The sequence below is a fragment of the Heliangelus exortis genome, chromosome 8 (genome assembly GCF_036169615.1).
Source record: "Heliangelus exortis chromosome 8, bHelExo1.hap1, whole genome shotgun sequence".
NCBI lineage: Eukaryota > Metazoa > Chordata > Aves > Apodiformes > Trochilidae > Heliangelus > Heliangelus exortis.
Genome location: NC_092429.1, coordinates 26,752,370 through 26,779,942, shown reverse-complemented (window position 1 = coordinate 26,779,942; position 27,573 = coordinate 26,752,370). Strand labels below are relative to the sequence as shown.

General features: G+C 39.7%; 1 protein-coding gene across 8 annotated transcripts in view; it reads right to left on the bottom strand.

The window, feature by feature from the left end:
* The window catches only part of RASAL2 (RAS protein activator like 2), a 176,191-nt gene that overhangs the window by 49,130 nt on the left and 99,488 nt on the right, over nt 1–27,573 (bottom strand). For 7 of the 8 annotated variants that reach the window (XM_071751156.1, XM_071751157.1, XM_071751161.1 and 4 more), the window contains one exon: nt 2,834–2,940. In XM_071751156.1, the coding sequence (XP_071607257.1) occupies nt 2,834–2,940 (107 nt within the window). Of the gene's footprint in view, nt 1–2,833; nt 2,941–25,576; nt 25,882–27,573 lie in introns of those variants that run through there. The other variant, XM_071751162.1, reaches the window with a different exon arrangement.

Here is a 27,573-nt window from a genome sequence, read left to right as displayed (position 1 = left end):
ACTTATTATGAAAGTCTCAGCATAATTTCCCATCAGGATGGAAGAAGGTTAAGCTGTCCCCTGCTTTAAGCTGCTTCGTGTTAGAAATCCAAGTGGTGACTAGAAAAGGTATGGCACAGAGTCAGGTCCATGGAAAGAATAACTGAGACAGCACTACCCTGCTGCTGCCTATAGCCCTCCAACCTCTACTGTAGATGTCTGGGAAAACAAAAGCACAAGATCTCCTCTTAGTAATCTCCTTTATATGAAAAATATAGATGAACACACTCACCCACAAATTTAAAGCCAGCCTAGGCACCCTTTAAATCTTCCACATGAAGCTTTCTTTATTCAGACCACTGATCTGAGGCTTCCTCGAGGCACTCAAGTCTTCTTACCTAATTCTGAAGAGCTGGGAAATTCTTAGTAAAAATTAAAGTAAGAGACCCACTCTAGTCTTATCAACCACATATCAGATTTGTGTCAATCCACCAAGGTAAATAAAAATCCACGGGATTTTATTTCAGTAGCTTTGGCTTGAGTTCATCTGTATTCTTAAGCAATCTGACTTTTAATGGCAGCTCGCTCTTTCAAACAGATTAGAAATTGGCATGTTTTAAAACAGGGTAATCTCAGCCTCCACCTGCACTGCTAAGGAGTAACAGCACAGAAATGAGTTAGAGAAAAACCTACAAAGCCAGAAGCCTTGTCCCTGTGAAAAAGGCAAAAGGGTGCATTATGCTGGGTATACAGGTGGTCAGACAAAGCAGCATAATACCAGCTACATGTGGCACAAATAGCTTCTAGGTTTTTTGCTGATTTAAGCCCAAACAAGGTCACCATATACTGCCTCCTGAGCCTACTTGCCAGTCCTAAAAGATCAATAGACTGCCTGGGGAAATGAGAAACATTTTGCAATGTTCTTGTTTTGAAAAGGACTAGGAGCTAAGAAGTATTAGAGAACTATTAGAGAAACATCAGAGCATTACCTAAAAGATAGCACGGTACAAAAGTTAAGAAGAAAAATACAAACTGAAAAAAATAATAACACAGATAGCAACCAAAACCTTCCAGTATGTAGCTTGCAGTTGTTAGATAAGAAGTATAGCAATGCAGGTATGCATCTAAAGGCCAGGGCAATTACTTATAGATGAAGGCAAAGAAGACAGAATTTCTTATAAATGAAGATGAGAATAGCTAGGACCTTTGAAGGCTCTTGGAATTCAGAAATCATCCTGGAACTGTGAGGCCCTGAACACATCCCTGAAATCATCCCTGAACTCTGTGGGCTCAGCATAAAAATCTCAGAACTTGACAGAAGAGGAGAATATTCTTGTGACCACTTCACATGCAACTAGACCAAGACAATTTTTATCTCTATGTCCCATCCAGAAAACAGATCACTGAAGTGACAGAAGATAGTTTATAGAACCATAGAGTAACTGAGGTGGGAAGACACCTCTGGAGATTCTCTAGTCCAACCACTTTGCTCGAAGCAGATAAAACCAGAGCAAGATGCTTAGGACTGTGTATTCAGTCTGCTTTTGAACATATCTCTAAGGATGGGATTTCCACAACCTCTCCAAGCAAGTTGTTCCAGTATTTGACCAACTTCAGAGTGAAATAAAAGGTTTTTCTTACATTTAAATGGAACAAGACACACAGCAAGTCTGTGCACTCTGCATTCTTGGGAGGTTTTCAACACCTTACTGGAAAATGCCCAGCTTTAAAGAAGGGGATAGATCAGAGACTTCCAGAGGTTGCTTCCAATACCTCTATGACTCTGCAAAGTGACCAAGTGTGGATACCCAGCCTATTCACTGCTTCCAGTGCATCATGAGTTTGCAGGCTGCTGTTCTACAGAACACCATCTGTTCTATACACTCTGACCAACTAAATCCTTGGCCATTTTTTAGTTTTATTTTTTAAATGGCACAATGCAAAAAAGACAAGTCTCACACATTTGGATCTAAAGTGAGCTAGGAAATCTGCTTAAAGGGATGAGTTCTGCCTAAAGCAAAACAAGAACACAGACATTGAGATAGAGAGATGGTACTCATGTTCATAAGAACCAGAAAGAACCTCAACCCCTAGACAATTCTTCTGATTTTCCTCAGATTTTAAAGTAAGGAGATTACTTGCCAGAAATAAAAACATATGCAATATTCAAAGTAATATTTTAAACCACAAACAAACATTGTTAAAAAATTACTAAGCACCTCTTTTTAACTTGGAGCATTTGCCCTCAGCCTAGTCACAGAAAGGCCTTTATGCTCTTGGATTCTCTGACCAAAGACTGACACAACCAAGAAAATATGGACTCAAGCTGAAAATGTCTCCTGCAGACTCATAGTCAACCAAACTCACAACAAAACCTGGAGAGCTCAAGAGCAATTAACACACCTGCAGAAATTTCATCAACTTGCAAATAAAATTTGAAGCCATTCCACTTTTCTTTGTACTTCACTGGTATTAGGGAAACATAACACCAACCTACAGGAACATTTTTCCCTACTCAAAACTGAATTTATAATGCAATCCCTGGTGACGACTTCAGAAGTATTTATATAGGTCACTGCTGACATTAACACAGATTTTCAGCTTCAGATCAAGGCAATGAAAATAAGCAAGTTATGGGTTATGGATTTACCAGAAATCTCTTGATAATACATGACAGTTGATAGCAATACATCTTGGTCTACAGAAATAGTAACTAAATGCTCTTCCCTGCTCCCCTCTCCTCAGCTCAACACCCCCCCCCCCGTTCTTTAGTTATACAATGTAATATTTTAATATTTTCCTCAGATTCAATGAGAAAAAAAAAAATCCTCCTTTGGAGGAAAAGCAAACTTACTGGCACTTTGAAAGGAGAAGTATTCGAAGCATCCATGGAGTTGGTTTTCTCAGAGGTGCTGGTCCCGGAGATGCTCCGTCTGCGAGGAGATCTCTCTGCTGGGACCTCTAAGGAACAGGAAAAAAAAAAAAAACAAGGTGAATGGGTGCTGGGGGGAGGGGAATAGTCAGGTTTTATGCCCTATAGGACAGACACCTCAGCAAAGTTTGAAGTGCTTTAGTAAACTGCCGAATGACACTCACCTATTTTTCTCCACCTTTATCACTAAATTACAGTGGCATTTCCACTGACAGAGTCAAGATTGTAAATCTGATTTGAATATAGGCAACAGGCAACTAAAATAAAAAATAGTGAAGATCAATACCCAAACATATTTAGTAGTCTATTACAGTTTGTGAGATAGAATTCAGAGATTTATTTTTTTTAATATAAGCAATGCAGTAACTAACAGATAACTACAACTGCACAGAGAGGCTCAATTTTAGTCACAGCTGAACACAATTTGACAAAGGTCAAAGTCTGCTCTTATATGATCACACTATTTGGTCAAATAATGCAACTAGCAGAAGACTTATAACTGCCTGGGTAATATGACATATATATATCTCTGCATATGAAAAAATTAGGTCAGCTTCTCATTCTGGCAATATGATCTAAGATATGACTTTGGCATCTTAAATCCATGCAGGCTGATCTAATGAACATAAATATTCATAGAAGAGGCACTTAAATCTTTTTTGAGTATAAATACTAGAATAAAGGCATAAAAGTATACAGACTATTAAAAATCTCTACACAAGCACATTATATACATATACACATTTTTAATATTTATCTAGATACATACACACATACGTACAGATACCTTTATCACAACTGCTGCCCATCTCCAGCTCAATTGCCAGATTTAAAGGAATCCAGCTTCACAAAACATTCCCCGCCACGGGGAAAGAAAAAAATCCCTTCCTAGCAGAAAATCCATTGTCATTTTCTGAATCTTGAAGAAAAAGAGTAAGCCATGACTCCAGACAGTGACATTTTGACTCCTGTCATTTTCCTTTTGGGAGACAAGATGCAGCTTAAACTTCAATTCCTGGCCCTGGGGAGCTGTGCTACTTCCACTTAGGAGAAAGCTGGGTCCCTCTCTTCCCCCTCCCTTCCCACAGCTTGCAGAGAACAAGCGAGCAAGCAAGTGGAAAAGAAACACACAGGACTGCAGCTATTCAATCAATCGCTCCGGCTGCACATCCTCATTAGTTACTTTCAGGCTATTAACAGACGCCCAACTGCCGGCTTCCCTCTGCTACAGAAAATTTCACTGTACATCCTGATTCACAGCAGCAAAAAAAAAAAAAAAAAAGGTTTTCAGAGAGAGAGAGAGAGAGCCAGCTGGTGCCGCAAGAGCTGTGTTTTCCTCCCAATAATCTAAGACAAAATGAGAAAAGGTTCTTCAGGGATGGCATTACTCGTCTTGTGCACACTGGATTTTAATGTCACCGGTGCTATAATATGAATCTCTGTGGATGACTGAAGAATGACAAAATGGAGCATACTGAGCAAGAGGCTAAGAAATTAGGACCCTGCAGCATTAGTGTCTCACACTGTAGGTGTTAATCTTTCAAAAAAACCAGACTGCCACCATTCAGCTTCTCAGTCCGCTTGTAACCACCGATGGGGAAAGAACTGCTAAGGAGAACAGCCTCCTAACTTGGGGAAATGAAGATTCACCTACAGTGTGCAGCCACCACTGGAAAATGGGCAGGGCACAGCTGCCAACCATGAGGATGATGCACAAGCCCTGCACACACCAAGTACACCATGGTCTGTCAAAGCTTGCACAGTGACTGGGATAATGCAACGTGAATTTGGGGGAGATTTCTCCTTCAGCTGATGAGCTGCATCAGGCACTTTCTCTTCCAGCTAAGGAGGCACCGCCTGTTACAGTGCTTAAGGGTAAGTCCCTGTCAGGGCACCTTTAGAGAACAAAGCACTTGGAGCAGGGCCAGTGCTAGCCCAAGGTTTTTGAATAACTGGCAGTGTCACCATCTCAGGAGCCTTTGCTGAGGTTGCTGTTTCATCTGGGGATCCGCTCTTTTCTGCTGCTGACCTCCTCCCCCTGTCTCTCTGAAGGGAAACTTATTTCCTGCAGCACCTGTAAGTACTGCTCTTCCAGAAAGAGCTGTAGTCTGTGGGATTTAAATTACTGCTTCTGCTGTTCTCACTGTAAACATAGCAAAAGCAAATGGGAGGGATATATTCACAGTGAACTGGAGACTATAGTGAGCACCTTTTATTTTACATCACACAGCAATGTGTAACAGAATAGGTTTGGCTTTTGCCACTTCTCACATGCAGGAAATCACATCAAAGCTGCTCCAGTAATTTAACACACTGTTAGCTTTGCTGAGTTATATAGGAAAGCAAGAGCCAGAATCCCCACTATTTCTAACACCAGGTTCTGCAGGAAGGACTGTTTAGGAAATAGTTTAAGTTGAAACTGAATGGAGTATAAAAGCTACAAGAAACATGCCTGGCTCTCCCTGTCTTTGCTCTTCCCCCCACGTACACCCAACAACAATTCAAGTTTTCTGCAAATAAAACACTGAGATCCCATTGGTAAAATAATTTCTTCTGTTCTCAGCTCATCACAGAACTGTAGCAAATAAGGAAGGGGAAATGAGATGTTCTCAAGGTGCCCACAATGAACTAAAAAGAAAACTACCTTTCCCTCTCAAAACCATTAGCAAAAAACCAACATGCTCAGTCTCAGGAAAAAGAAGTCCCAACAAAATTGTAAAGATATGTAAACTGGAAATCCAAAACCTGAAGCAACCTGCTATGATGCCTTCAGAACACTATTTTTGCTGAATCGTGTAGGAAAATCTATACTGCCACCACCAGAAAAAAAAAGTTCCATCCCCTGCTCCACAAAATAATGCTAGAGGCTACCCTTGCATAATCTTCACCTGCTGTAAAAATCAATGCACCTTGCATTGCCTTAGTATTAAATTACAACTGCTTTCTGCACTGCTCACTCTCAGGGACCAAGACTACAGATAATTCAAGACTATAGATAAATCACATTGTTTCTATGGATAAACAATCTGAAACCCTTTTCATCTAGTTGCAGTTTCTCAGAAGAAAACCAAACCAAACCAAAAAACCAAACCAAAAAACAACCCAAAAGAAACTAAAAACCCAGATGAAAAAAGGCAGCCTGATTTAAAAAAAAAAAAATTAACCCATTAAGTGAGGTGTAAACATCCCTGTGGGACACGTAATTTATCATCCCGTAGGTATGGAAAACGTAGCAATACTTCTGTAAATAAATATTTATGCAAATAAAAATTCATGCACTACATTGTAATTTTCAGTTATAAATTAAGCCCATTACTAAGGAATGGTGGATGCTTCTGAAAACAGAACTGGCCATGGATAGAAGGAAGGAAGGGCTCTCTTTGCATCTTCATATTGCAGAACTCCCTACCCTCAGCAACACCAAAGCTTGTTCTGCTGGCAAGAAACCAGGTTTTTGTTTAAGAGGTGCCACTTACTACTTTGACTAGAGGTGATGATTCTCCTCCTTAGAAGACAACCACCTTGGTTACAGTGGTGTAGCCTCAATAACCTCCAGCCAGGAGATCTGAATTTCCCATTGCTGGGTTCTCTGGCCACTTGAAATACAAAACCTTGGTGCTGTGGGAATTTGTATTGCACTATGAAAAGTTTTTTCTTAGGCTGGGAGAAACAGATTAAACCTCCCAGCACTGCAGGACAGTACTTGCTACTCTATCTCCGTTTGGAAAAGGGCAGGAAAAACAATCATGAACCAAGAAACATCCTCAGGGGTTAGAGTGAAAAGAACAAAGTTACTGAACTTGCGAAGAAGGTCACAGAAACGAAAGTTACAGGAGTTCCTGTCATTTTGCAAAGGGCAACGCAACAAAATGACTGCCAGTGTCAAAACTGCTGCATCTTTCAGACTGGGCTTGTGTCCTCCCTGGAACATTTCTAGACCTGGGTTCTTTCTTGTGAAGTGCAGAAGGTGACTCTAAAGCAGTTCTAAAGGCCTCCCTGAAGATGCAAAAAGGTAAACACACTGGTAAGCATAATTCTTGTCTGTCATTATTCATAAATAGGTGGTTCTGGTCTCCTTCACAGTGAACAACAGGTCAGAACACCTACCTCAGGCTGGCAGGTCCTATGTTTCTATTATGTCCAGCCACATTCTGCAACACTCCAGCTTTCAGCAACTCCAGCTTTTAACAGTTCACAACAATCAATAATCAAAGTCACAATTTTACCAGTTGTGACTTTTAGAAGTTCGTAATAACACACAGCTTGGCTGCTGCAACATCCTTCACTCCAACATGCAAGAAAGATTTGGATTTGTGAAAGGCTACACTTAACATTCACTGGAAAAAAAATCTGTACTACTGACAAAAAAAAAAAAAATTAATGTTTCTTTCCCAAGACAGATTTTGTTAAGCAATAAATAAATAAATCCATCCTCAAATTCATTCTACAAATATATTAGTTTGCATTCTTGTGTTATCTTTTCTAGGAACGGTGCAGACTGCTGCTATATATTCCCTATAGAATGGAAAAATAAAAGAAATACATAGTAAGATCTCAGGGACTGGGACTTCCTTTTGTTTTGCGTGCACACATCTGATATGATGGTGCCTCAGTCTGCAACTAGAGGGGATAGAGAGTAAGACTCATAAAAAGAATCAATTCATTCTGCCTCTCAAGTCAGCTTAATTACAGGCATTGGAAAAATACAAACCCTCTTCACCATGGACAACTACCTACCCAGAAACAAGTGTTCCTAAAGACTACCTCCCAGGTGCACTTAAATTAAAATGTCCCCAGCTGAAACAAAACAAAACCCCACCCAAATATTTTTACCCCCTCTATATAGCTAACTTGGCACTCCCCAGAAGAAAATGCTGCTTGTCAGAGCAGTAGCTGAGCAATCAAAAACAACCTTTCAATTCATCTGAAGGATCAATAAACCACACGCATTATGTCCCTTTTTTAAAGTAAAATGTGCCCCTGTTTTAAATGCCGTAAGCATCGTGTAGCAATAGTTACTACCAGACAAAAAATTTCATCTGAATACTTACCTTTTATCTCTACCATTTTAGACATTCTCCTGCCTGAACGGGTTATTATACATTTCAAACATGGTAACACCTAGAGGCATCTTCCCAGGATGCAGAACAGCCAGATTGTTCTGAACAGGCCCCATTTCTGCCCCCAAGAGTTTACAGCCTTAATTTGAAATGAGGCACTATTATAGTGTGATAGACACTACATGGGAGGCAGGGGCGAAGAATTTCATTAAACAAATCAGACATGAAAATTAAGTAAGCTACCCTTTATAGGCCTCTGAGTAGTTATTAATTTTTCAAATAAACTGTCTGCTAAAGTAATTATCTCCAGATAAATAACTGAATCCTAAGGAGTGACACTAAGAATACCTTTAGGATGGATTTGCGAAAAATATGATCTTTGTTATTGAGGATTTGTAAGAACAGCATAGACAAGTGCTTGCCTCAAAGAGGATGGACAGAAGAGATACTGCTGGGGACTTGGCAATGGACTAAAAAGGACTAAAGGAATTCAAAGCCTCTTTCAGTGCTATATTCTACTCTATCAAAACCCCAGTTAGTCTTACAGACTATCTACAAAAGAAATACAGAATAGAACCCTGCCGCACATGACTTTTTGTGACTTACTATTTATTTTGCAAGCACACTTAAAGAAATAATGGGCTCAAACCTAAGCTTGGTTAAGTTGGAGCATTTCTGGGTGTGCTGCTGGCAGCTGGTTTTTGAAGGTGTTATTCATAGATGTAACCACCAGCTACATGATTTACTACAGAGACCAACATAGATTTAGTCTTTGTTTCATGGACACCAGGAACTACAGAGCTTTTTTTTTAACCTTAAAAAGAAGAGTACAACAAAACTTATAGCTTGCAGGGCAGGAAACTGATTCAAACCAGAAGAGTGATACTGCCTTTCTACTCCACTACATTTTTATCAACTGTTTTCATTGAGAGTCCATCACCCACCTTTCATAAATAAGGAAGGTGCTTGTTTGACCCTGATGGTTTGGTCTCCTGTTTGCATATATTTAAGAAACACTAAAATCTAATACACATATATATGTAATTTAAAAAAAAAAGTCTTGCATGCATGAACAAATATTCATCAAGTAGGAATATTCAGTGCGGCTGCTAATTCAAGTATTTTCATTTCAAATAAACTACTGTGTTAAGCCTATTAAAAAGGGATTAGCAAATTCATTTTTTAGAGCCCTTTTAAAATAAATAAGCATTTCATCAAGTACAAAAATTCAACATGCTCCAAGGCAGTTCATGATACATCAGTGCAGCATATATAGTTCTGTAACTATGTTAAGACTGAGGAGACTGTTTTTGTGTTATTGACTCTTTAGGGTCATCTCAGAGTGCACATGTGACAGCACTAATGAGACATCCTGGGTGCAGTCAGTAGTTACTTATGGTTTCTGCTGTCCTGGTGAGAACACACATGAAATTAGAGACACTAATAAAAAGCAGAATGACAGAAAGCTCTAGGAAATATATCAGAAGAAACAACAAGAAACATGTGAACGGCATCTCTCAGATGATACTTCCTAATGAAATACAAAGCCTCATATAAAAAGAAATAAAAATGTTAATATTTTATCTTGGAGTAAGCACTCTTTCATTTTGCTTACTTGGGCCCAATTCACAGACTTAAAAAAGTTCATAAAAGTTTAACTAAATGCCGATATAAGAGGCTTAAGATAAAAGCAAATCCATAAATCTTGATCCATTTTAAGGTGCAAAATCCAAGTTTGCATTCTGACTAAAATGCATTATGCAAATTCTACAAGGTGTAACTTCAAGGAAAAAAATTGAATTTTGCAGTGTTTTCCACATCTATAAAGACAACTAGACAGGGTTGGGAAAGCCACAAGAAGATTCAGAGAGAAAGTACCCAACAGCACACTAAACTGCATGAAAGTTGCCAAGTCTGGAGAAGGAAATACACAGAAAACTGCAAAGCTCACTTGCTACAGAACTCCATTATCAAATAGCTGCTGGATACCACTTATTTTAAAAACTCTCCCAGTTCATTAGCATGGATTTTAAAAGAAGATACTGTGCTTAACTAGGTATTGAGTTGATCAGACAAACCTTGCCAGATGATTCAGGTAAATTTAAGAGATTCTTAATTTACAGACTGGTAATTCTGTTGCTGTTAGACAACTTGCATTGTGCTGGCACATAAAAGAAGTGTAACTCAATTAGTGCCCAGTCCAGAAGGTGCATAGCAAGCAACCTAAATGATAGTTTAAGTCAGTTAATAGACATGTAAGTGCTGATTCCTAAAGGACTATATAATCTGAAAGACAAGACCTAGCATGCAAATCAGATGAATAATCAGAGGAGGCTGGAAGGAGGGGCAAGAATATTATAGCAGAGAATATTTTTTTTATTTCAGGCATTTGCTCTCACAGTTTCTTTTCACAGAGGGTTGGAAGAGGGTTGCACGTGGCATTTAGTGAGTACATCAGATGTTATTAGACCAATGCACTCACTTTTGAGACAGAGGAAATAATCCTCCAGCTCTACAACCTTGAGTCAGAAATGACACAGATGCACATCTGTAAACCATTCAACATAACTTCTGTATGATGTCTGTGGCTGTACAAAATTTGGAATAGTTGCCCTATAAAAAAATGTCATTAGTTATATGTCAATAGTTGCCCTTTTTTAATGTCCTCATGCCTCAGCCTCCAAAGTCTTCTTTAAAGGTAGACTCTCCACACAGCAATAAAAATTGTCTGGACAACTGTGACAAGACAAAAGCAGACACAGGGAGCTGGTGCACATGACCTGGAGACACTGATGTCCTTGTTAGTCCCTAATGATCTTGGACTGCCCCTGCTAATTCAAATTATCTTGTGTTTGCTGTGGAGAGATTGCACACAGACAATTAAGGCAGGTCAGCTGATGCATGGTAACTTATTCCTGCAGTGGAATATGTTTAAAGTTTTATGACTTTGAAACACATTAGTGTGATGTCAATATTTATTTTCCTTATTATTAAACAACAGCCTTGAGCCACTGCTTTCAGAACTCATCTTTTTACTCTCTGCAAAGGGGCTGTGAATCGAGGCATTCTCTAAAAAGCAATCCTTTGCTCTAGTTATTGAGATATTCCCACAAGTAACTGGCTCTTGGATGCACCAAAAACTGACAGCTCTTCCTCACTGCTCTCCACAAGCCAGAAGGCTGCTCTGAGTTTCCGTACCTCTTGCTCGCTATGTCTGGATTTCAACCCCAAGCAGTAAGAATTATTGTTATGGACACACAAAGAAGGGGAAAAAAACCCCAACATACTGTAGGCATCTGAGGGATGCCACTGAACCTTAAATATGACCCCAGAGTTAAGACACCATTTGAGAAATGGGAACTCTTTTAAGAGATAATGTAAATAAAAATATTTATTTGGAGGCAAAAAATGCTACCTTAAATAGATCAGATTTGCAATACCTTTCACATTCCAGGCTGACACTTCCTGGGGTGAGATTTAGGAGACACATTAAGCATCTCTTGGAGTGGAGTGGGGGGAAACAAACCATGGGTGCATTCAAGTAAGGGTGGTAAATGGGAATCTCCTGGTGTGATATTCCCAAAGAAAACCACTTTACAATGAAGGGTTAGCAAATGAAAATAAACTTTGTGGGAGTTCTTTATTTTCTTCCCACATTCTGTACTGTTCAGGACCTGCTAAATAAGAGAACTGCTTACTTTAGAGTCTACTGTAAACTCCATCTAGTGAAGAGAGCTCAGCCACACCAAGTATCTGAATATGGTCTGGCTGGAGGACACCAAACCAGTGGGAATAGCAGCTGGATTGGTTGCCACATACTTAACAGACAAAGATCCCCAATGATGACTACTGCATCTTGGGGAGAAAAAGGAAAATATATTTTAGCAGACACTATAATAAACATGATTTTAAATAGTCCATGGAAAGGAAAAGAGGCACATATATCAAGAAGCCTGTCTGAGCAACTCAGTACCTGGAATTTATCAAAATAGAAAGAAAACAGCCTTCAGCCTGAGAACAGCAGAAGCCATCAAGGAGAGAGACTGAATGATTTGTAGTGATGGAATTAAAGAACAAAACCAAATAACAACAGTGTAACATAGCAACAACTCAAAGGAAAAGACAAAACAATAAACAGCCTCTACCTGTGAATTTTGTTAAAAACAATTTCAACTTCTAATATTATTTACACAGGACTATAAATAAAAGAACAGTTTCAATTTTCTACCTGGATGCAGTTAAACTGATGTGTAAGTATCAATAAAAAGAGCACAGGACTGTTTGATTGTGCTTCCTAGATTTAATTTCTAGGCTAGAGAGGAATCCCATGGCTTAAAATTTTTATTCCACATGCATCTAAACATTACCCTTAAGAGGAAAAGTGGCAGGTTCCTCTGTTTTACCTTACTACCATCAAAAAGTTGGTAAGGGGGAAGTAAAGTGACAGAAAAGAGTGGAAGCAGACTGAACCCAGTGATCAGCTGGTCAAATGGCAGAAAGAAGCAAAACAGACCTGCAAGTAACAGTGTTTATTCCTGAAATAACTTTTCAGAGGGCACATGTCCCTTTATAAATTGACCTTGGCCCAGAGTGTGCAACTATTTCAAACAGATAGTAACAAAATTTAATTAACACTTACAGACCACTTAAAAGCTTTTAAAAAGAAACAATGTCAGGTAACTGAGGGATTGTGGAAATTAAGCACTAGTGAAAGTAGCAAAGGCTTCCTAATAAGGTGTTATGTAAAAAAATAAGAAAAAAAGAAAAAAAAATTACAGTTAATACCCTACCGTACCAAGAAAGGAGAGAAGGCTTTTCTCATCTTCTGTGCTGCTATCCAGCCACTCAGCCACATCACCAGGAGAAAGAAGACTCATTCTCCAGCCAGAAAACTTTTCCATACAAAAAACAACAAATGAACGAAGCAGGGTACAAAGGGTGAGGAGGAGCTGATGGTCTTGGGATTCCAGTACTTGCAGTTATTGTCTACAGTGACAAAATGAGAGCGTGATCCTGCCCACTCCTCTCAGCCCTGAGTCTGACAGCCCATACTTACAAGCCCGGCATGGGTGGGAGCAGTAAGGGGGATCTATACTTGTTGTCCCTTTGTGTCAGCTCTCAGTCCAAGGAAGGCATAGAAAAAAGGAAAAAAAAAAAAAAAAAAAAAAAAAAAAGGGAGAGCAGGGGAAACTGAGCTTTTAAAATGCAAAAGAGGCAGCAGATTATGGTAGAATCAGTTGAAGTAAAAAGGAGAAATACATCTCAGTGCAGAAGCAGCTCAAGTAAGTCAGCACAATAGCTCCTCATCTAAGTGTTAGATATCCCTGTAATTCCTTACAGCTTTGTTTGTAGGCTCAGGTACTATGCTTTATGCTAAAAGAAAACCCAGCAAGCTTCGAGGCAATTCAAACACCCTCCTGCATTCCCCTGTTTACAAGCCCTTTCCTGCTCCAGTCTTACAGCAGCATCCCAGCCTTTCTTGCAATCAATTTGTTCATGCAAGGGCAGGTTGATCAGTCCCTGAATAGGAAGCTCCCACCCCCCCTCCCTCCCTCTCCCCTCCTCCTGCATGGCGGCGGCATTGATCGGGAATAATGGAATCTGCTGCCAACAGCAGCATGAGAGGAAGGAGCTGCTCCTCTTCCTCAGCTCAGAGCAGCACCCACAGGGCAGCTGGGAAGGAGGTAAGGAGAGAGCAGCCTTCCTGGGGGTTCAAAGAAGTCACCAAGCCTGACAGCCAGTTATTTATTTAACAACAGCAACCAAAAAAAGAAAAAAAAAAAGATAAATGGGAAATAATTCTGCTCTGTCTAGACAGCGAGCTTGCTCTGCACAGCTTTGCAATGAGGATCTGTCATCCTGACTTTATGAAGGGTCACATTTAGAGGATGTGTAGGATATGATTTACTTTACACAAAAGAGCAGGTTACAGGTTTACACATGCACAAGCAGAGAGGAATCCATGTAAGTGAGGGACTCCTGGGCCCCACAAGTAAGAACTGCCTGTGTCCTCAGGGGATGGACCTGATGCTCTGATCAAACTGCACTCTTTAAAGAGACAGCTGCCTTTTGTTCACCACTTTCTGAATCTGTCTTTATTTTAAATAATTTACACAGTTGCCAATCCCTATTACAAACCCGGGTGCTTGGTGACCACTGAGTAAAAGCCAAGGCAGAAGAGCGACAAAAAAAAGCCATCAGATCAGCAAAGTGAAGAATTAGATACCAACAAACGAGGTAAAAACAAGCTCTCAAGTCCCAGCAAGGAAGAAAATCCCAATTACTAAGACAAAATGTAGCAAGTATTATTTGTGCTGGACAGATGCTTTTATAAAACACCTGCCAAGCAGGGCAGATGCTATAGAGAATCCATAATTAATGAGGAAACATGGTACAGGCAGTTTGGGAGGGAAGTACCACAGCAGCATGGAAGGCTTAGCCCAGCAGCTCCCACTCAGGATGTGGATGCCTCCACATGAACAGAGGGATAAAAAAAAAAAAACAACACAGAAACACTTCCTACACAATATAAAACCCAAAAATAGAATTACATCAGATGTATTTCTCATCTATGCAAAAAATAATTTTTTTTTTGAGAAAATGAGCTTATAATTTCCAATAAATTTTACAGTGTGTGTGGGAGGATGACATTTTGTCCAACTTCTGCAAACATAATCTTCTTTAAGTTGAGACCACGCACACTGATGATGTAAATCTACTTGCAATATGAATGGAATTTAAAAAAATTAGAGAGAGGATTATATAACTATTTTCTTCTCTCTGGTTGGTCAATATCAAGCAAAATTTTCACCTCCTTCCTTCTATGAAAAAAATACTGTGCCCACAACCACCTGACTGTCCTTCCATTCAAACCTGCTCTAATTTGCAATATTAGCTACAACTCCATAAATAATAGGTTCTAGCAAAAATAAAGTTGAGAGCATTGATTTCCCATGAATGCTTAGCAATTTCGCCTCCTTTTTAGTAGATTGTGTACAGATCTTGTTTTCCTTCCTAGCTGCCTCATCCTGTATCCTAATTTAGCTTTATTCATCCCTTTCAATGTTTTATAATGTTCATAATAACAGGGGAAGCATATTAAACATCAAATATGAAACTGGCTCATTGGAGTATTTTAAAATATGGGAACATTAAAAACTTCTTTAAAAATTGAGGCAGAACTGGAAAAGACCTCAGTCAGAAGGATTGACCCAGGAACTGAAATGGGATTAAATTTTTTCACATCCAAACTTGTTTTGTGCATTGACATTCCTGAGGGAACACAATAAAGGCATCCTGCCTGCTCTTTGTATTTTTGTGTGGTTTACCAGGTCACAATATCATGCAAGAAACCTGTCTGCAATGGACTGTCAGAAGGTGGAGGTACACATCAGAATGAAAGCATGAATGGAAAGTCCTTGAAAGAAAGTAAGTCACAACCCCCACCCCCAGTAGAAATCCAGAACCACTGACATTTGGAAACACTAAATACATGAAATTTAGAAGTAGAAATAATTATTACAACCATCTAACCTGATTTAAAACATCTTTAGAACCTCACTCAGTGACTCTCATCCACTCATTGCATTATTTCTACTTGAACAAAGACAAATCCTTCCAGAAAAAAAAGGATATTTGACTGTAATCAGACACTGCAGCCATGAAGAGCCAGTCACTCCTCTTGGTGAGCTGTTCCAATGCCTTACCCCACTTCTGCTTGGCAACTTGCTCTGTAGTTCCAAGAATTAACTTGTCCAGCCTTATCACCCAAAATCACTGAGCACTGATTCTCTCCATTATCAAATGGTGGTACCACAAACATGCTCCCTTTACATTCTTTGGATACCCAGCTTCAAACAATCACTTCCAAAACATCCTGGAACTCCTCTGTAACACTGATCTTAATTTTTAAACCTTTTGCTGAGCAAGAAAAACAGAGACTAAGCTTGCTCCACAACTGACTGTAGCACTGGTCTCCCACTAAAGTTTGCCACGGACAGCAGAAACAGTCTTAACAGCTCTTCAATTTGCCTTTCTCCATCTTAAAATAGCTCTTGTACTATAGAGCTTACCAAATGCTTTCAAAAAGACTTGTCCAGATTTTCTAAGAGAGTTAGTTTTTGAGATAAGCTGCAAATAAGTGAGAGGAATATTCAAAACATGACTCCCTTATTTCCATGCTGAGAGTCCTGGCTATAGTGGAAAAGTTTGTTCAACCAATGCAAATGCAAGTACAGATGGATGTATTGACCAGAGTGATGCAAAAATGTGAAAACATCCTGTGCTCAGAAGTATAGAAAGGTAGGAGAGATCAGGAAAGTAGTAATAAAAAAAATTAAAAACCGGAACAAAAATAACAGGAGTAAGAAGCCTTAAGAAAATGCTGTTTTCCAAAATTAGCACCAGCAGCCATACAGAATAGCAGGTGAAAACATCAGAAAACTCTTTCAAAGTGTTTGTCTTCTTCCCCCCAAGTTCTGAAAGCAGATGAGTCCACAAGGGTGAAAATTGATACCAAACCCTTTTGTTTTGGAACCTCTACTATAAATGAACCACTTAAACCTTCTATACAACCCCAACTGGCAAATCTTGGCATTGCCATGAGTGAATGAGTCTGCTCCTTTCTGCAGCTACCAGAAATGTCACCTTCCTACAGTTCTGGGTTTGAAATTTATGAAGCTAAGCAGCTTTGCTATCCCATGGACTAAAAAATTAGTATTCTTGTGAAGTAAAACTACACAGAAGCCTGAGTGCTCAGATTTTTTCCCAGGAATTTCAGTAAACAACAATTCATTATATATGCAAATAACAAGAGCACAAATGCTTTCTAATGCCGATGCTTTGTAAGCACAAAGTAACAGTAGTATTATAAACCATAACATACTAATGTTCTCTGAATGAAGCACTTACAACAAGAGGAAAAAAGATCTCTCTTGCACCAGGGAAAGTCTCTGACAGACTGATGGATACATCTACAGCCTGTAGATGATGTCTTCACAGCAATATACATCAGGCACTGCACACCCAGGTCATTATTATTAATATGTTTTACAGTTAATTTAGGAGTGAATAAAGACAGGATATTTGCACATTTGAAAAATTAAATGCTCTCTTCAGAACAGGGGCACCGTGGGTAGGGAGAGGACTATTTATTTATTTTATTTCAGTCAGGCAAAACCCTATCAAATAGCTTGCCAAAGTTGCAGCACTAGTTAATCCACAAGAAACAACAAACATCTGCTCCTCCAACTCGTGAATCAATGTCATATGTACCAGACAACACAACTCAATCCCTACACTTTTCCATTAGGAAACAGCAAGTTGAGTTTATTTGCCCCAGAACAATGGCAGGCAGTGAGAACTTTCATATCCCATTCCATGCTACTGCACAGAACAAGCAAACTAGATTGCAAATAAAGTTCTCCGGACAGCTAAAAATATCAATTCTATATGCAAAAGGCTCTGTTTCCCACAATAAATAATTTTAAATGCCTATCTAGAATGAAGTAAGTTTGTTTTGAGAAGTGGTATTACAATATAACAGCCTTTTAACCTTGCTATAATCTAGTTCAAGAGCATCTGGACAGCCAAGGCTGAGTAACTCCTGTATTATGGATTCACAGTGGAAGGATTTACAATTATTTTGTGACACCAGTAACTTTTTGGCTTAAGCTACATAAGCAAAACCATGATGCAATCCTACGAACAAATTATGAGCACTTGAAAAGAGTAATTATATTGCAATGGAAATCAAGAGCAGATTTAAATCATGACATGATTAGATGTGGATAGTTGTGTTGGAGCACAGCAAAGTAAACAGAAAGCACTTTTATCAGGGAAAAAAAATAATAACATTGATGGACACTCAAGCCTTTCTTTAAACCAGTCCATTCTTTTGTGGAAAGTGAAATTATGCTGATGAAGTACCAGCCCACACACGAAGTGATTTTAGCAGAGTCACTGATCTTTAGCACTCATTCTCAAAAGCTCTCAGTCAGCTGAAGATGACAACCTCTACATGCCACAGCACTGATGTAACACTATTTTTTACCAGCACAATAGTTCCTTTACTTTCCAGAGTGAATACCACCATCCTTCCAAACCCAGGTGAGATAAGAGACCTTCACATAGTGCTTAATCAGGAGGGAGGCAAAGCACAGAATTTCCCAAGTACCAGTCATGGGAGCAGTGAGGAATCCAGTGGCAGTGAAAGCTGCAACTGCTGGCAGCCTAGAAATATGAATTGGGACAGAAAGGCTCAAAATGAAGTGAGAAAACCAACAAATCTTGAAGCTCTTCAGTACATAATACAGACAAGAGCTTCCTTTTACAAGTATCATATTTAAAATGTCAGGAAGCTATTTTGACAGTTTTGATAAGGCATTAGAGACAAACAGGGCAGCAACTGACACAAAAATTTAAACTGAACTCAAAAACTAAATATGTGAGTATAGTCATTGGCTTCTCAGACTAAATTCACTTAAGTCAGTAAGTGAATATTAGCCATTTTTCCTCACCTCCATCCCTGGAAAAATGATGGAGCAGCTCATTCCAGAGGTCATCTCTAAGCACATGGAAAAGAAGAAGGTTATCAGGAATAGTCAGCATGGATTTACCAAAGGGAAATCATGCTTGACTAATCTGATTGCCTTTACTGTAAGGGTTACAGCACCCTGGAACAGGCTCCCCAGTGTCTTCTTCTCTGGAGACTTTCAAGACCCATCTGGATGCATTTCTGAGTGACCTGCCCTAGTTTTGGTCTTGCTCTGGCAGGGGGGTTGGACTTGATGATCTTCAGAGGTCCCTTCCAACCCTTGACACTCTGATTCAGTGAAGGGACAGACAAAGGTCTTCCCTGCCCACTGAGCCTTTCCAGTAAAATCATCTGGCCTCATGGCTGGCTCTTCATACACCTTTAAGGAAAGCAGCTAATCCCTACCAGAGACACTTCAAAAACAGGTAAATATGTGAGCACAGTCATTGGCCTCTCAGACTAAATTACTTGGACACAAAGAATGACAAGTCTCAGCACAGAAGTTGGCTTATACTTCTCTTGCAATATAAACGTACATCTAACTGCCTGTATTAACCTAATCAAGGTCTCAAAATCTCTCTAACAGCAAGGTATGCCTTAAGAGACCTCCTACTACATTATTTCTTTGATGTATAGGAACTATTCTGAGTATACACAATATCTCTACATTGTAGACATGCTTTTCAGGTTAAAGAAAAACAGATGCCAGAAACCTATGGAGCTACTTGCTCTGAAGCTGAATTTTAAACCACTATTAAAACAGTTCTTTAATTTTTCCATCTTTTCCTCTGAACATTCAAATAAAACATAAACAAGGTGGCTTTTTTTAGAAGGATGGCTGCCCCACTTACACCTCTAGATCTCAGTATTGTATTTTCCCTGGCAAAACTGATGCAAGACTGTAATGATGGAGGGGCTGGAGATGAATCCTTCATGCTGCTGACTGTACCTGCCCACAAAATGAAGGTTTGCTGAGCCTATGCCTATAGAGCCCTATACTTTTTCCCTCTGTGATATATTAATATAAGAGATGCTTGAGGAGCACAGGAAATCTGAATCATACCATCAGCTGCAGGTCAACACTGAGTGAGACAGGTACACCACAGATGTCCAGCACCATACAATAACAGAAACCTGTCTCTGTCTTGTGTCTGAGGAGGTAATCACAGAAGGAACCATCATGTTCCTTACCTACAGCAAGAAAGACGCAGTCTTAAATGATCTTTTCAAAATTACTGTAATTAAAGAGGCAAATTAGTGGGACTTTGGTTCTTGGGCATGCTAACATTAAGTAAGAAGGTTCCAAAAGAACCAGCAACAGGAAAATTTTACTACTAAAGGTAACACTATCCTGTTATTGTTGTCCACCTTCTCATGAAAAAACATTTCACTAGTGTTGCCGAACTGTGATCCAACCAGAAGCACAAAGAGCTTGGACACATTTATTTCTGTCAGGGAGAAATGCTGCATTTTCAGAACCCCACTGATGCAGCAACCGCATTTTTCCCTCCATTTCCACACCAACTTAATGACATTTTTGTACTCAATCCAACTTCAGGTATCCTCAGCATAGCCAAAGGATCCAGCTAAGCTATGCAGATGACAGTTTTTAAGTATCTACTAATGACTACTGGAAAACCATTAAGCTAACTGGATTCTAAATTAGGGCCAAGACATTATTTACAGTCATCCACTCTGGAGTGCCTTTACAAACTGTGAGCCATATGCCTTGTGTAAACAGACATGTTGTACTGAAGTATGAATCCAGCAAGCTACATATTTAAGGAGCAGTATGGAAAGACTAATTAATTTCTGATGCTGGCATTTACACAATGACTTTTTTCCCAGGAATGTGTGTCTTAAGTATGAGGATTATTCTTTACCTCCAACCAAAAACATTGGGTGTTCAAAACAAACTTGAAAAAGGTCCTGAAAACAGGGAGCTGTAAAAGCAAAGCAAACTCCACACTTCCCCAGATTTGCCAAGCACAAAGATTGATATGGAAACCTTTGCTCAGTAACATTGTGAAAGTGACAATTTACTGAGTTTCAAGAACTTCCCTTTAAGAGAGGATTTCTGAGCTGCATCTTTGCTAAACTTGTCAAGCTTCTTCTAAAGTTATTCAGCATTAGAAATGTTACTTAAATCCTAAGAAATTAAGAAGCCCTGAGAGGTGCCAAACCTTCAAGAATAGGTGAAGAACATCAAAAAAAAGGAGTCTGGTCTCCAAGCCACCAAGCCTAGTTCTATCACCTGCTTACCACATCTTAAGATCCAGATCAGCAATCCAAGAGCTCTTAATCTTTAAAATGAAAAATGGATGGGGAGTGATTTTTTTTAACTTTAATACTGGGAGTACAAAAGTTGCCAGTTTCTCAAGTTACATCAGCATCCCAGTTTTTCTGTACAAGTATTTCCAAGAAACACAAACTCTAAGGACAGTTTAAACATGACCAAGACAAAAGTTAACAAGAAAGAACATTAATTTTTTTAGAGCTACTGGAAAGAAAACATCATTTTAGAGAAAGCAGAAAACCAAGTACAAAAATTTGCTAACAAAAATAAATATATAAAACTAACTGCCCAGAAACCCCGGTGCAATCAGGCAGTAAGCTGAAGCACCTACTTCTCCTTGTCCTGTCTCAAAAGACCCAGAAAGTTCTTGCTTAAGGAGTTGAGGTACAGCAGCACTGTATTTTACAGATGACCAAAAGGCACTTCAGATTTTATCCATTCTAACTCATTATATCCAGGAGCTTTGTTAGAAAGACAGACAAGGAGAAGCATTTAACATATGATGGATTTATCAGAAATTATATTGGAACACCACAGAAAAAGTAGGTGTTAAATATTTCTTCATGGTGCTTGTAAGTGATAGGGACAGGTAGAATACAATCTGACAAGGTTATTACAATCTTTGAGGACCCAGTGGCTCAAATCTTTGCACTTCAAGATGCTGATGTGCTCTGGAATTGGAAAGGAGAACTCAAGCAGGAAGGTTTTTTGGTAAAGAGGATACTTTGCACAAAGCTGTCATCCCAGCTGCTGTTGGTACAACACAACACTTCCCCATCACTGTTGCAGTCAAGCATGGAAAAGGAAAAGCAACTTTTCCTTCTCACCTTGTAGGCCAAGTACTTTGCACAACTCATGTCTTCAGAAGTGCTGAATTTTTCCCAAATTCATTAAAAAATGCAATTGAAAATAACTGATTAAAGCAGATTTGTTGGAACACTACCATCATTTGTGCTGGTCTATACTCTTACTGACTTACTGGTTTTCCTTGTGCATAAACTTTCTAATGGAGCAGGGAAAGAGTGAGGAATGATTTTTCTTATTTAGACAAAGTTATTTGGATGACACCTCCAACATGCAGACAAATAAAGAACAACTTAGTGAGAGCTGGCATGTGGGTGGAGGTTGGTTTGGAGGATTTTTTTGGTGTACTGTGACTAGACTTATCATATAGGTAACACAGAAGTACAATTTTGAGAAAAACAGTTTCAGATGAGAGAGCACTAAATGTCTGCAACATTCTGGCATGAACAGAATATGTAAGACCCACACAGGTGACTTCAAAGCATTTTGGGAAGAAATTCAAGATGATATTTACATGGTATTATAGTGACCATATGACAACTGAGGCTTTTGGTCTGATCACATAGGAATAGGAACAGCCACACCACCCCATCAGCTTATTTACCCTCTTCCTACAAAGTTTAGTACAAGGTAGCAGCTTTATGTAGCACTCTCACAACAAGTTCAACTTGCTTGTTTTCAGCACAAACTAAATACCAGCAATTCTTGCAGAGCAGGGTTGAGGGTACTGTGCCAACAGGGAGCTTTACTCCACCCTGAGGTCACTGCTTGCTCCCTCTGAATGCCAAGAAACCACAGCTCTGCAGACATAATCAGGTGGGAGTTGAACTCTCCCTGACTGGCACAGACAAAAAAAAAAAACAAAAAAAACCCAACAGAATAATGCACAATAACTTTAACTTCTAACAGCAGATAAGACAGAAAAGCACCAGTGAAAAAGCATCCATGTCTAGAAGCCTGAAAACATGCAGCTTGCACTTACCAGGTAAGCAGCAGAAAAGCAGAAGCATTCTGGAGAATGAGTGGTTATGGCCAGCAGAATGATTTCCTCCTATCCCTGCCTATGAATCATGGGGCCTCCCCTCCCTCTTACTCCTTGGTTCCACCTGTGTTTATAGGAATACTATGTTGATCTCTGTGTAAGCATCAAAATCACATAACTGCCAAAGCCCAAGGCCTTTCCAAACACCAGAGATCAGTACAAGAAAGGCACTTCGTGGAGGGTTTTTTTCTTAAATCTGCTTCCAAATTAGGGACAAAATTTCACGGTGAAGGAAGGCAACAGAACAAGGCAAGAGACTAAATTGTCTGGGGAACTTTTAAAAGAAGATACTAAGTCCTCCATTTCGTGGACATGAGCTTCACTTCTGACTGATGCAGTATCTTAAAAGATTTTTCTTGGACACTCTGGTGAGGGTTTCCCTGGAGAATACAGCTGACACTTTAGGCTGGCTTTAGGACATACCAGGACAGGGCTTTAAGGGCATGAATGCCATGAAAGCTGGCATTAGAATTATGCTGTATTTTGTATATTGGGCATTCTTCTGGAATCAAGAAAATTGAGACAATTACAGCCTCTATTCTAGAAAAAGGACCTGGTCTTCACAGTTTGACTGCAGCTGAGCTTGAAAGTCTGCCTGAAGCCCACTCCAAAAAGGATCCAAACAAGCACAAAAACGAATGTAAAAAAATACATTTTTTTTCCCACCTCCTGTTTCTAAGCTAGACTTGCACGTCCACATCACAACCCTGCCCTCCTGAAGACCCTGCCAAGCACGCTGGAGGTGAGAGAGAGAAAAAAATGCAATATTGTGTGTAATCACAGCAGATCTGCTGCCTGCCCAAGGAGCAGAACTGTTCAGCTGTGCACAGAAACTGCCCAGACTCATCACAGTTTTGTAGCTCCCATCATCTGCTCAGATAACCAGCTATTACACAACTGTTCTTACAGTTATGTTTACCATGACAATTTCAGCACAATTTCCCACTAAATCCACAGCATATATAGTCAAAGTCAGTTGACCATTTAACATGTGGAGATTATACTGTTGAAACTGTAAGCACTACTGTAGCTGCACCATTTGCTTGCTGACTTCTTGTGCAGATATCCTCTCCCTTACAGTCACTCATGTATGTGGAAAATTAAATGGAAGGAGATCATTAGGTCCCCCTTCTGACACTGGCACAGTTTCAAATCCCACCACTATTAACTCTCCTAAAAAGACCACTTGTGCTGTCTGATGCCAATTAGCCAAGAAATCTTGGCTTTGAAACCTCTACAGGCTGGAAGATGAATCTGTCTCTTGATGCCAACGAGCCATTTACAAATGCTGTCCATATCCTGTGTTTTCCTGCATCACAGAATTCTCTGACTTCCAATATTACACAGCTGATGCAATGCTTATTCCCAGATACCAGAAAACAGCAAGGAGTTGGTCAAGCCTCAGTATATAGAATGCCACTTCTTCCAGCTTATGTACAAATGAAGCTGATTTGTTCCCATGAGCTTTAAAGAGCCATGACTGATCTTTCTGACAGAACTCAACTCAAATATTCATTACAATTACACTGTTCTCCCCTCCCCACAGATTTTTTACAGAGAGAAAGAGCAAGAGCACACACAGAGCATCAGATAAAGCTAGGAACAACATGAAGAAATTGCAGGAATGTAAGCTGCTGCTTGGGTCTGCCTTCCAGAACTCCCCAGTATTGTATTTTTTAATTCACTACCCTATTAACATGTTAATTGTACCAAAGAGCTCCAAAAAGAGATGTGAAATTCTATAGGGTACCTCCTGGCAAACACCACAAACTCACCTAAATGAAACTTGGAAGGGACCAGGATTATGCTGGCTTGAGCTTTTCTTATTACTTTGCAAGAATGTTTTTGAAAAAAGCATATTTAGAAGGAAAAAAAAAAAAAAAAGCTAAGGCAGAAGGTTTTCATTTTCTGATCATGTAATTCAAAAGCAGCTGCAGAACAATCTCATTGGTTCAGGGTAATAAAAACAGTCTCTCTAAGTTAGCAAATTAGTATTCTCCTGTGTCTACAGATGAGGAGGAAAATTACTATGGACTTCATGATCAGTTCCTATTAAAGGCTGTTTCCAGGGCTGAAAATAATTAACTGAGGAGTTTCCATTCCGAGTTTCCTCGGACAACATTATTGCTTTTGTAGCTACTGAAAAATGTCTAGCTATATCAAAAGGCATGAAATATAAATGCTTTCCAGCTTGCTATCACTTAATAATCCCTTTTCAGACAAAAGCTGCTAGAAAAGCAGCATTACTAAGGCAGTGCCCTTTATACCCAAGAGAAAAATATATCCTAGTAGTTTTATGAGTAATCTGTAGGATTCCCTGAACTGCTTTGATTTACCATCACTTGCTGGAGGCCAGGAAGCAAAGCTGGCAATACAATATGCCGAAAACATCCAAAAAATATTCCCACAGCATGCCCTGGAAGAATGTCTGGCCTTAACTGGAAGTCCAATGTCATATAAAAATGCACTGACCTCTGTTAGGTAAGTATAGGTTTTCAGGAAGAGGGAAAAAAGTAAAATTAATGATTTAAATGGGACTAAACTGGATTTTGAACATTGAAAGCCATTACAAAAAATTGGTTTTCATACTTGCATCTTCCTGCTGTTTGAATATTAAGATGCAATTTCTGTACTCGTGAGCAGAAAAGCACCAATAATCCACTTTTCATTCATCACATTAAACCTATGTAAACCTCTCTTTAGAAACTTATGCAGAAAACTGAAATAATGAAGAAACGAGTCGGTATATACATGCAACACAGAAAAAAAAAAATAAAAAAACAAACCAACAACCTTCAAGTTGCTTAAAGTCTTGAAATTTCCAGCTTAATACCTATGTGCCTCCTACCCACTCCTGCCTCACCAGAAACATTGCAGCAATCCACTCCCCTGTATTTGCATGGACTGTGTCAGGATGGATCTCTCTCACCTGTGAACTGCATTCTGTGGTAATCCTAATACCTCTACCATGATCCTGCCACCATGCCAACCAGAAAGTCAGGGTTGTAGCCTCTGCCTGCTCCTCTCCTGGGCTCCGTTTTCTCTGTCTCAGCCGGTTTGGAATGCAGAGAAGCCAGAACTGAATTTGGTCCAAGAGAAAGCCTCTGTGTTCAGCTCCTTGGCTCCAACTGAACAAAAGGCACCCCCGGGTCAGTCGCCTTCCCTCTCAGCGTGCAGGATGCAGATCATCCTCTCTGCAAAGAGCGAGAGGCTTTCCCTGGACAGACAGGCATTTTTCCTGTTCCAAGGATGGGTGGGGGAGCTGAGAGACAGCACAAGCACTCAGGGTGGGGTAGAAGGGGGTGTGGGCAGGAGGAGGCTCCTGCTCAGCAAAATAAAAAAAACCATCAGATGCTGAGAAAACGTGGGGATTTCAAGCAGCTGAGTCCAAGTCTAAAATCAGCCACAGGGAAACTCAAGAGCCTGATGATCACTGCATAGACTGTCGAGGCTACAAGAAAGCAGCCAAGATGCAAACATAGGTTTGCCAGCTGAGCAAGGGACTAGGTCTGAATGTGCCTGACAAAACTGCTCTTTCCTTGAAGATGTTACCCCACTTCAAATAATTCTAGAGTTTAGGAAATACGGTACCAAAAAAGCCAAGGAGAGTCATGTAAACAATGTACATACACAAACACACACACTCTTTGCTTCCAGCACTGCTTTTTTTTTTTTTTTTTTTTTTTTTCCCCTTAAATTCAACCTAAGATCCGTGGCTTTGAAAATGAAATGGTAAAGTCTGATACCAACAGCCTTTTCCTGAGCTTGGGTCATTTTAGAAGTGCTGAGAGCTGAGCACAGCATAGCATTGCTCTAAAATAAAAGGACAAAAGCTGTTCTTTAAGACACAGAAACAAAAAACCTCCACAGTTTGGCTAGTGCTGCCATCCTATGTTCCTTGTACATCATAATGTCCCTGCTGAGAACCGCGTGTTGAGCTGGATCAGTTTTGATGTCCACAGTTTTGAACCCAAGCAGATCCCACCTGCCAGTCAGGGACCAGAGCACACACAAGAAGAATATGAAGTTGTTTAGCTTGTTGTTAAATAGGTTAAAATTGCTCACAAATAGCTAAGAACCTGAAGCCTCACTCTACTTTCTGCAGTTCTCTGTGTGTATGCAGAGAATCTACATATTTACTCCAATTGCAGCACTTTTTTGCAACACAAGATTCTCTCCTGATTCAGTCCTTTTTCCCCCTAATGCTACCCAGCTCCTTTTTTCCACTGGATTACTTAAAATAAGCTATTACATACTTTCTTAGGCAAAAACCTCCTACAGCCTTACAGTGTTTTCCCTGGAAGAAACACTCTGTCACCCCATTCCCTGCCAAGGTTCACGTGAGAAATCTGTGAAAAGCCCAGCATAGTCCCTGGGAAAGAAACTTGTTGAATGCATGCCTAAACAATACCCACTGCAAAATAAATAATAGAAAATTATAATTGCTCCCTTGCCCTCTAAAGCCAATCACTAAACTAAACCCAGGGATCCTGAAACCAGGATTAGCACTGGAACAGGACAGAAGCTCAAGAACAGATTTTCCCTTAAAAAAACCATCACACTCACACAGTGTAACTAAATAAATAGTCCCACTAACAGACAAATTGGTTTCACCTGTTGCTTAGAAATGCCTAATTGCTGGCAACAGTAGGGTAAAATGGTCTCATGATCCCAATTGAGCTAGATTTTGCAAAAAAGCAGTAATAGCTTCTAAGTGATTGCAGTCTGCTCTCTCCCACCACCCTTGCTCTGCAAAAAAAAAGCCAAATACTATGGTAATTATATAGAGCACTGTACCAACTACATTCACAGCACCACAGAAAAGCATCTCCCTGGAGAATGGAGCAACATCAGATAATTCATGTATACCACCCAGCACAATAGAAAAGATGGAAAAATTAAGGACTGGGACATTTAACTTAGCCT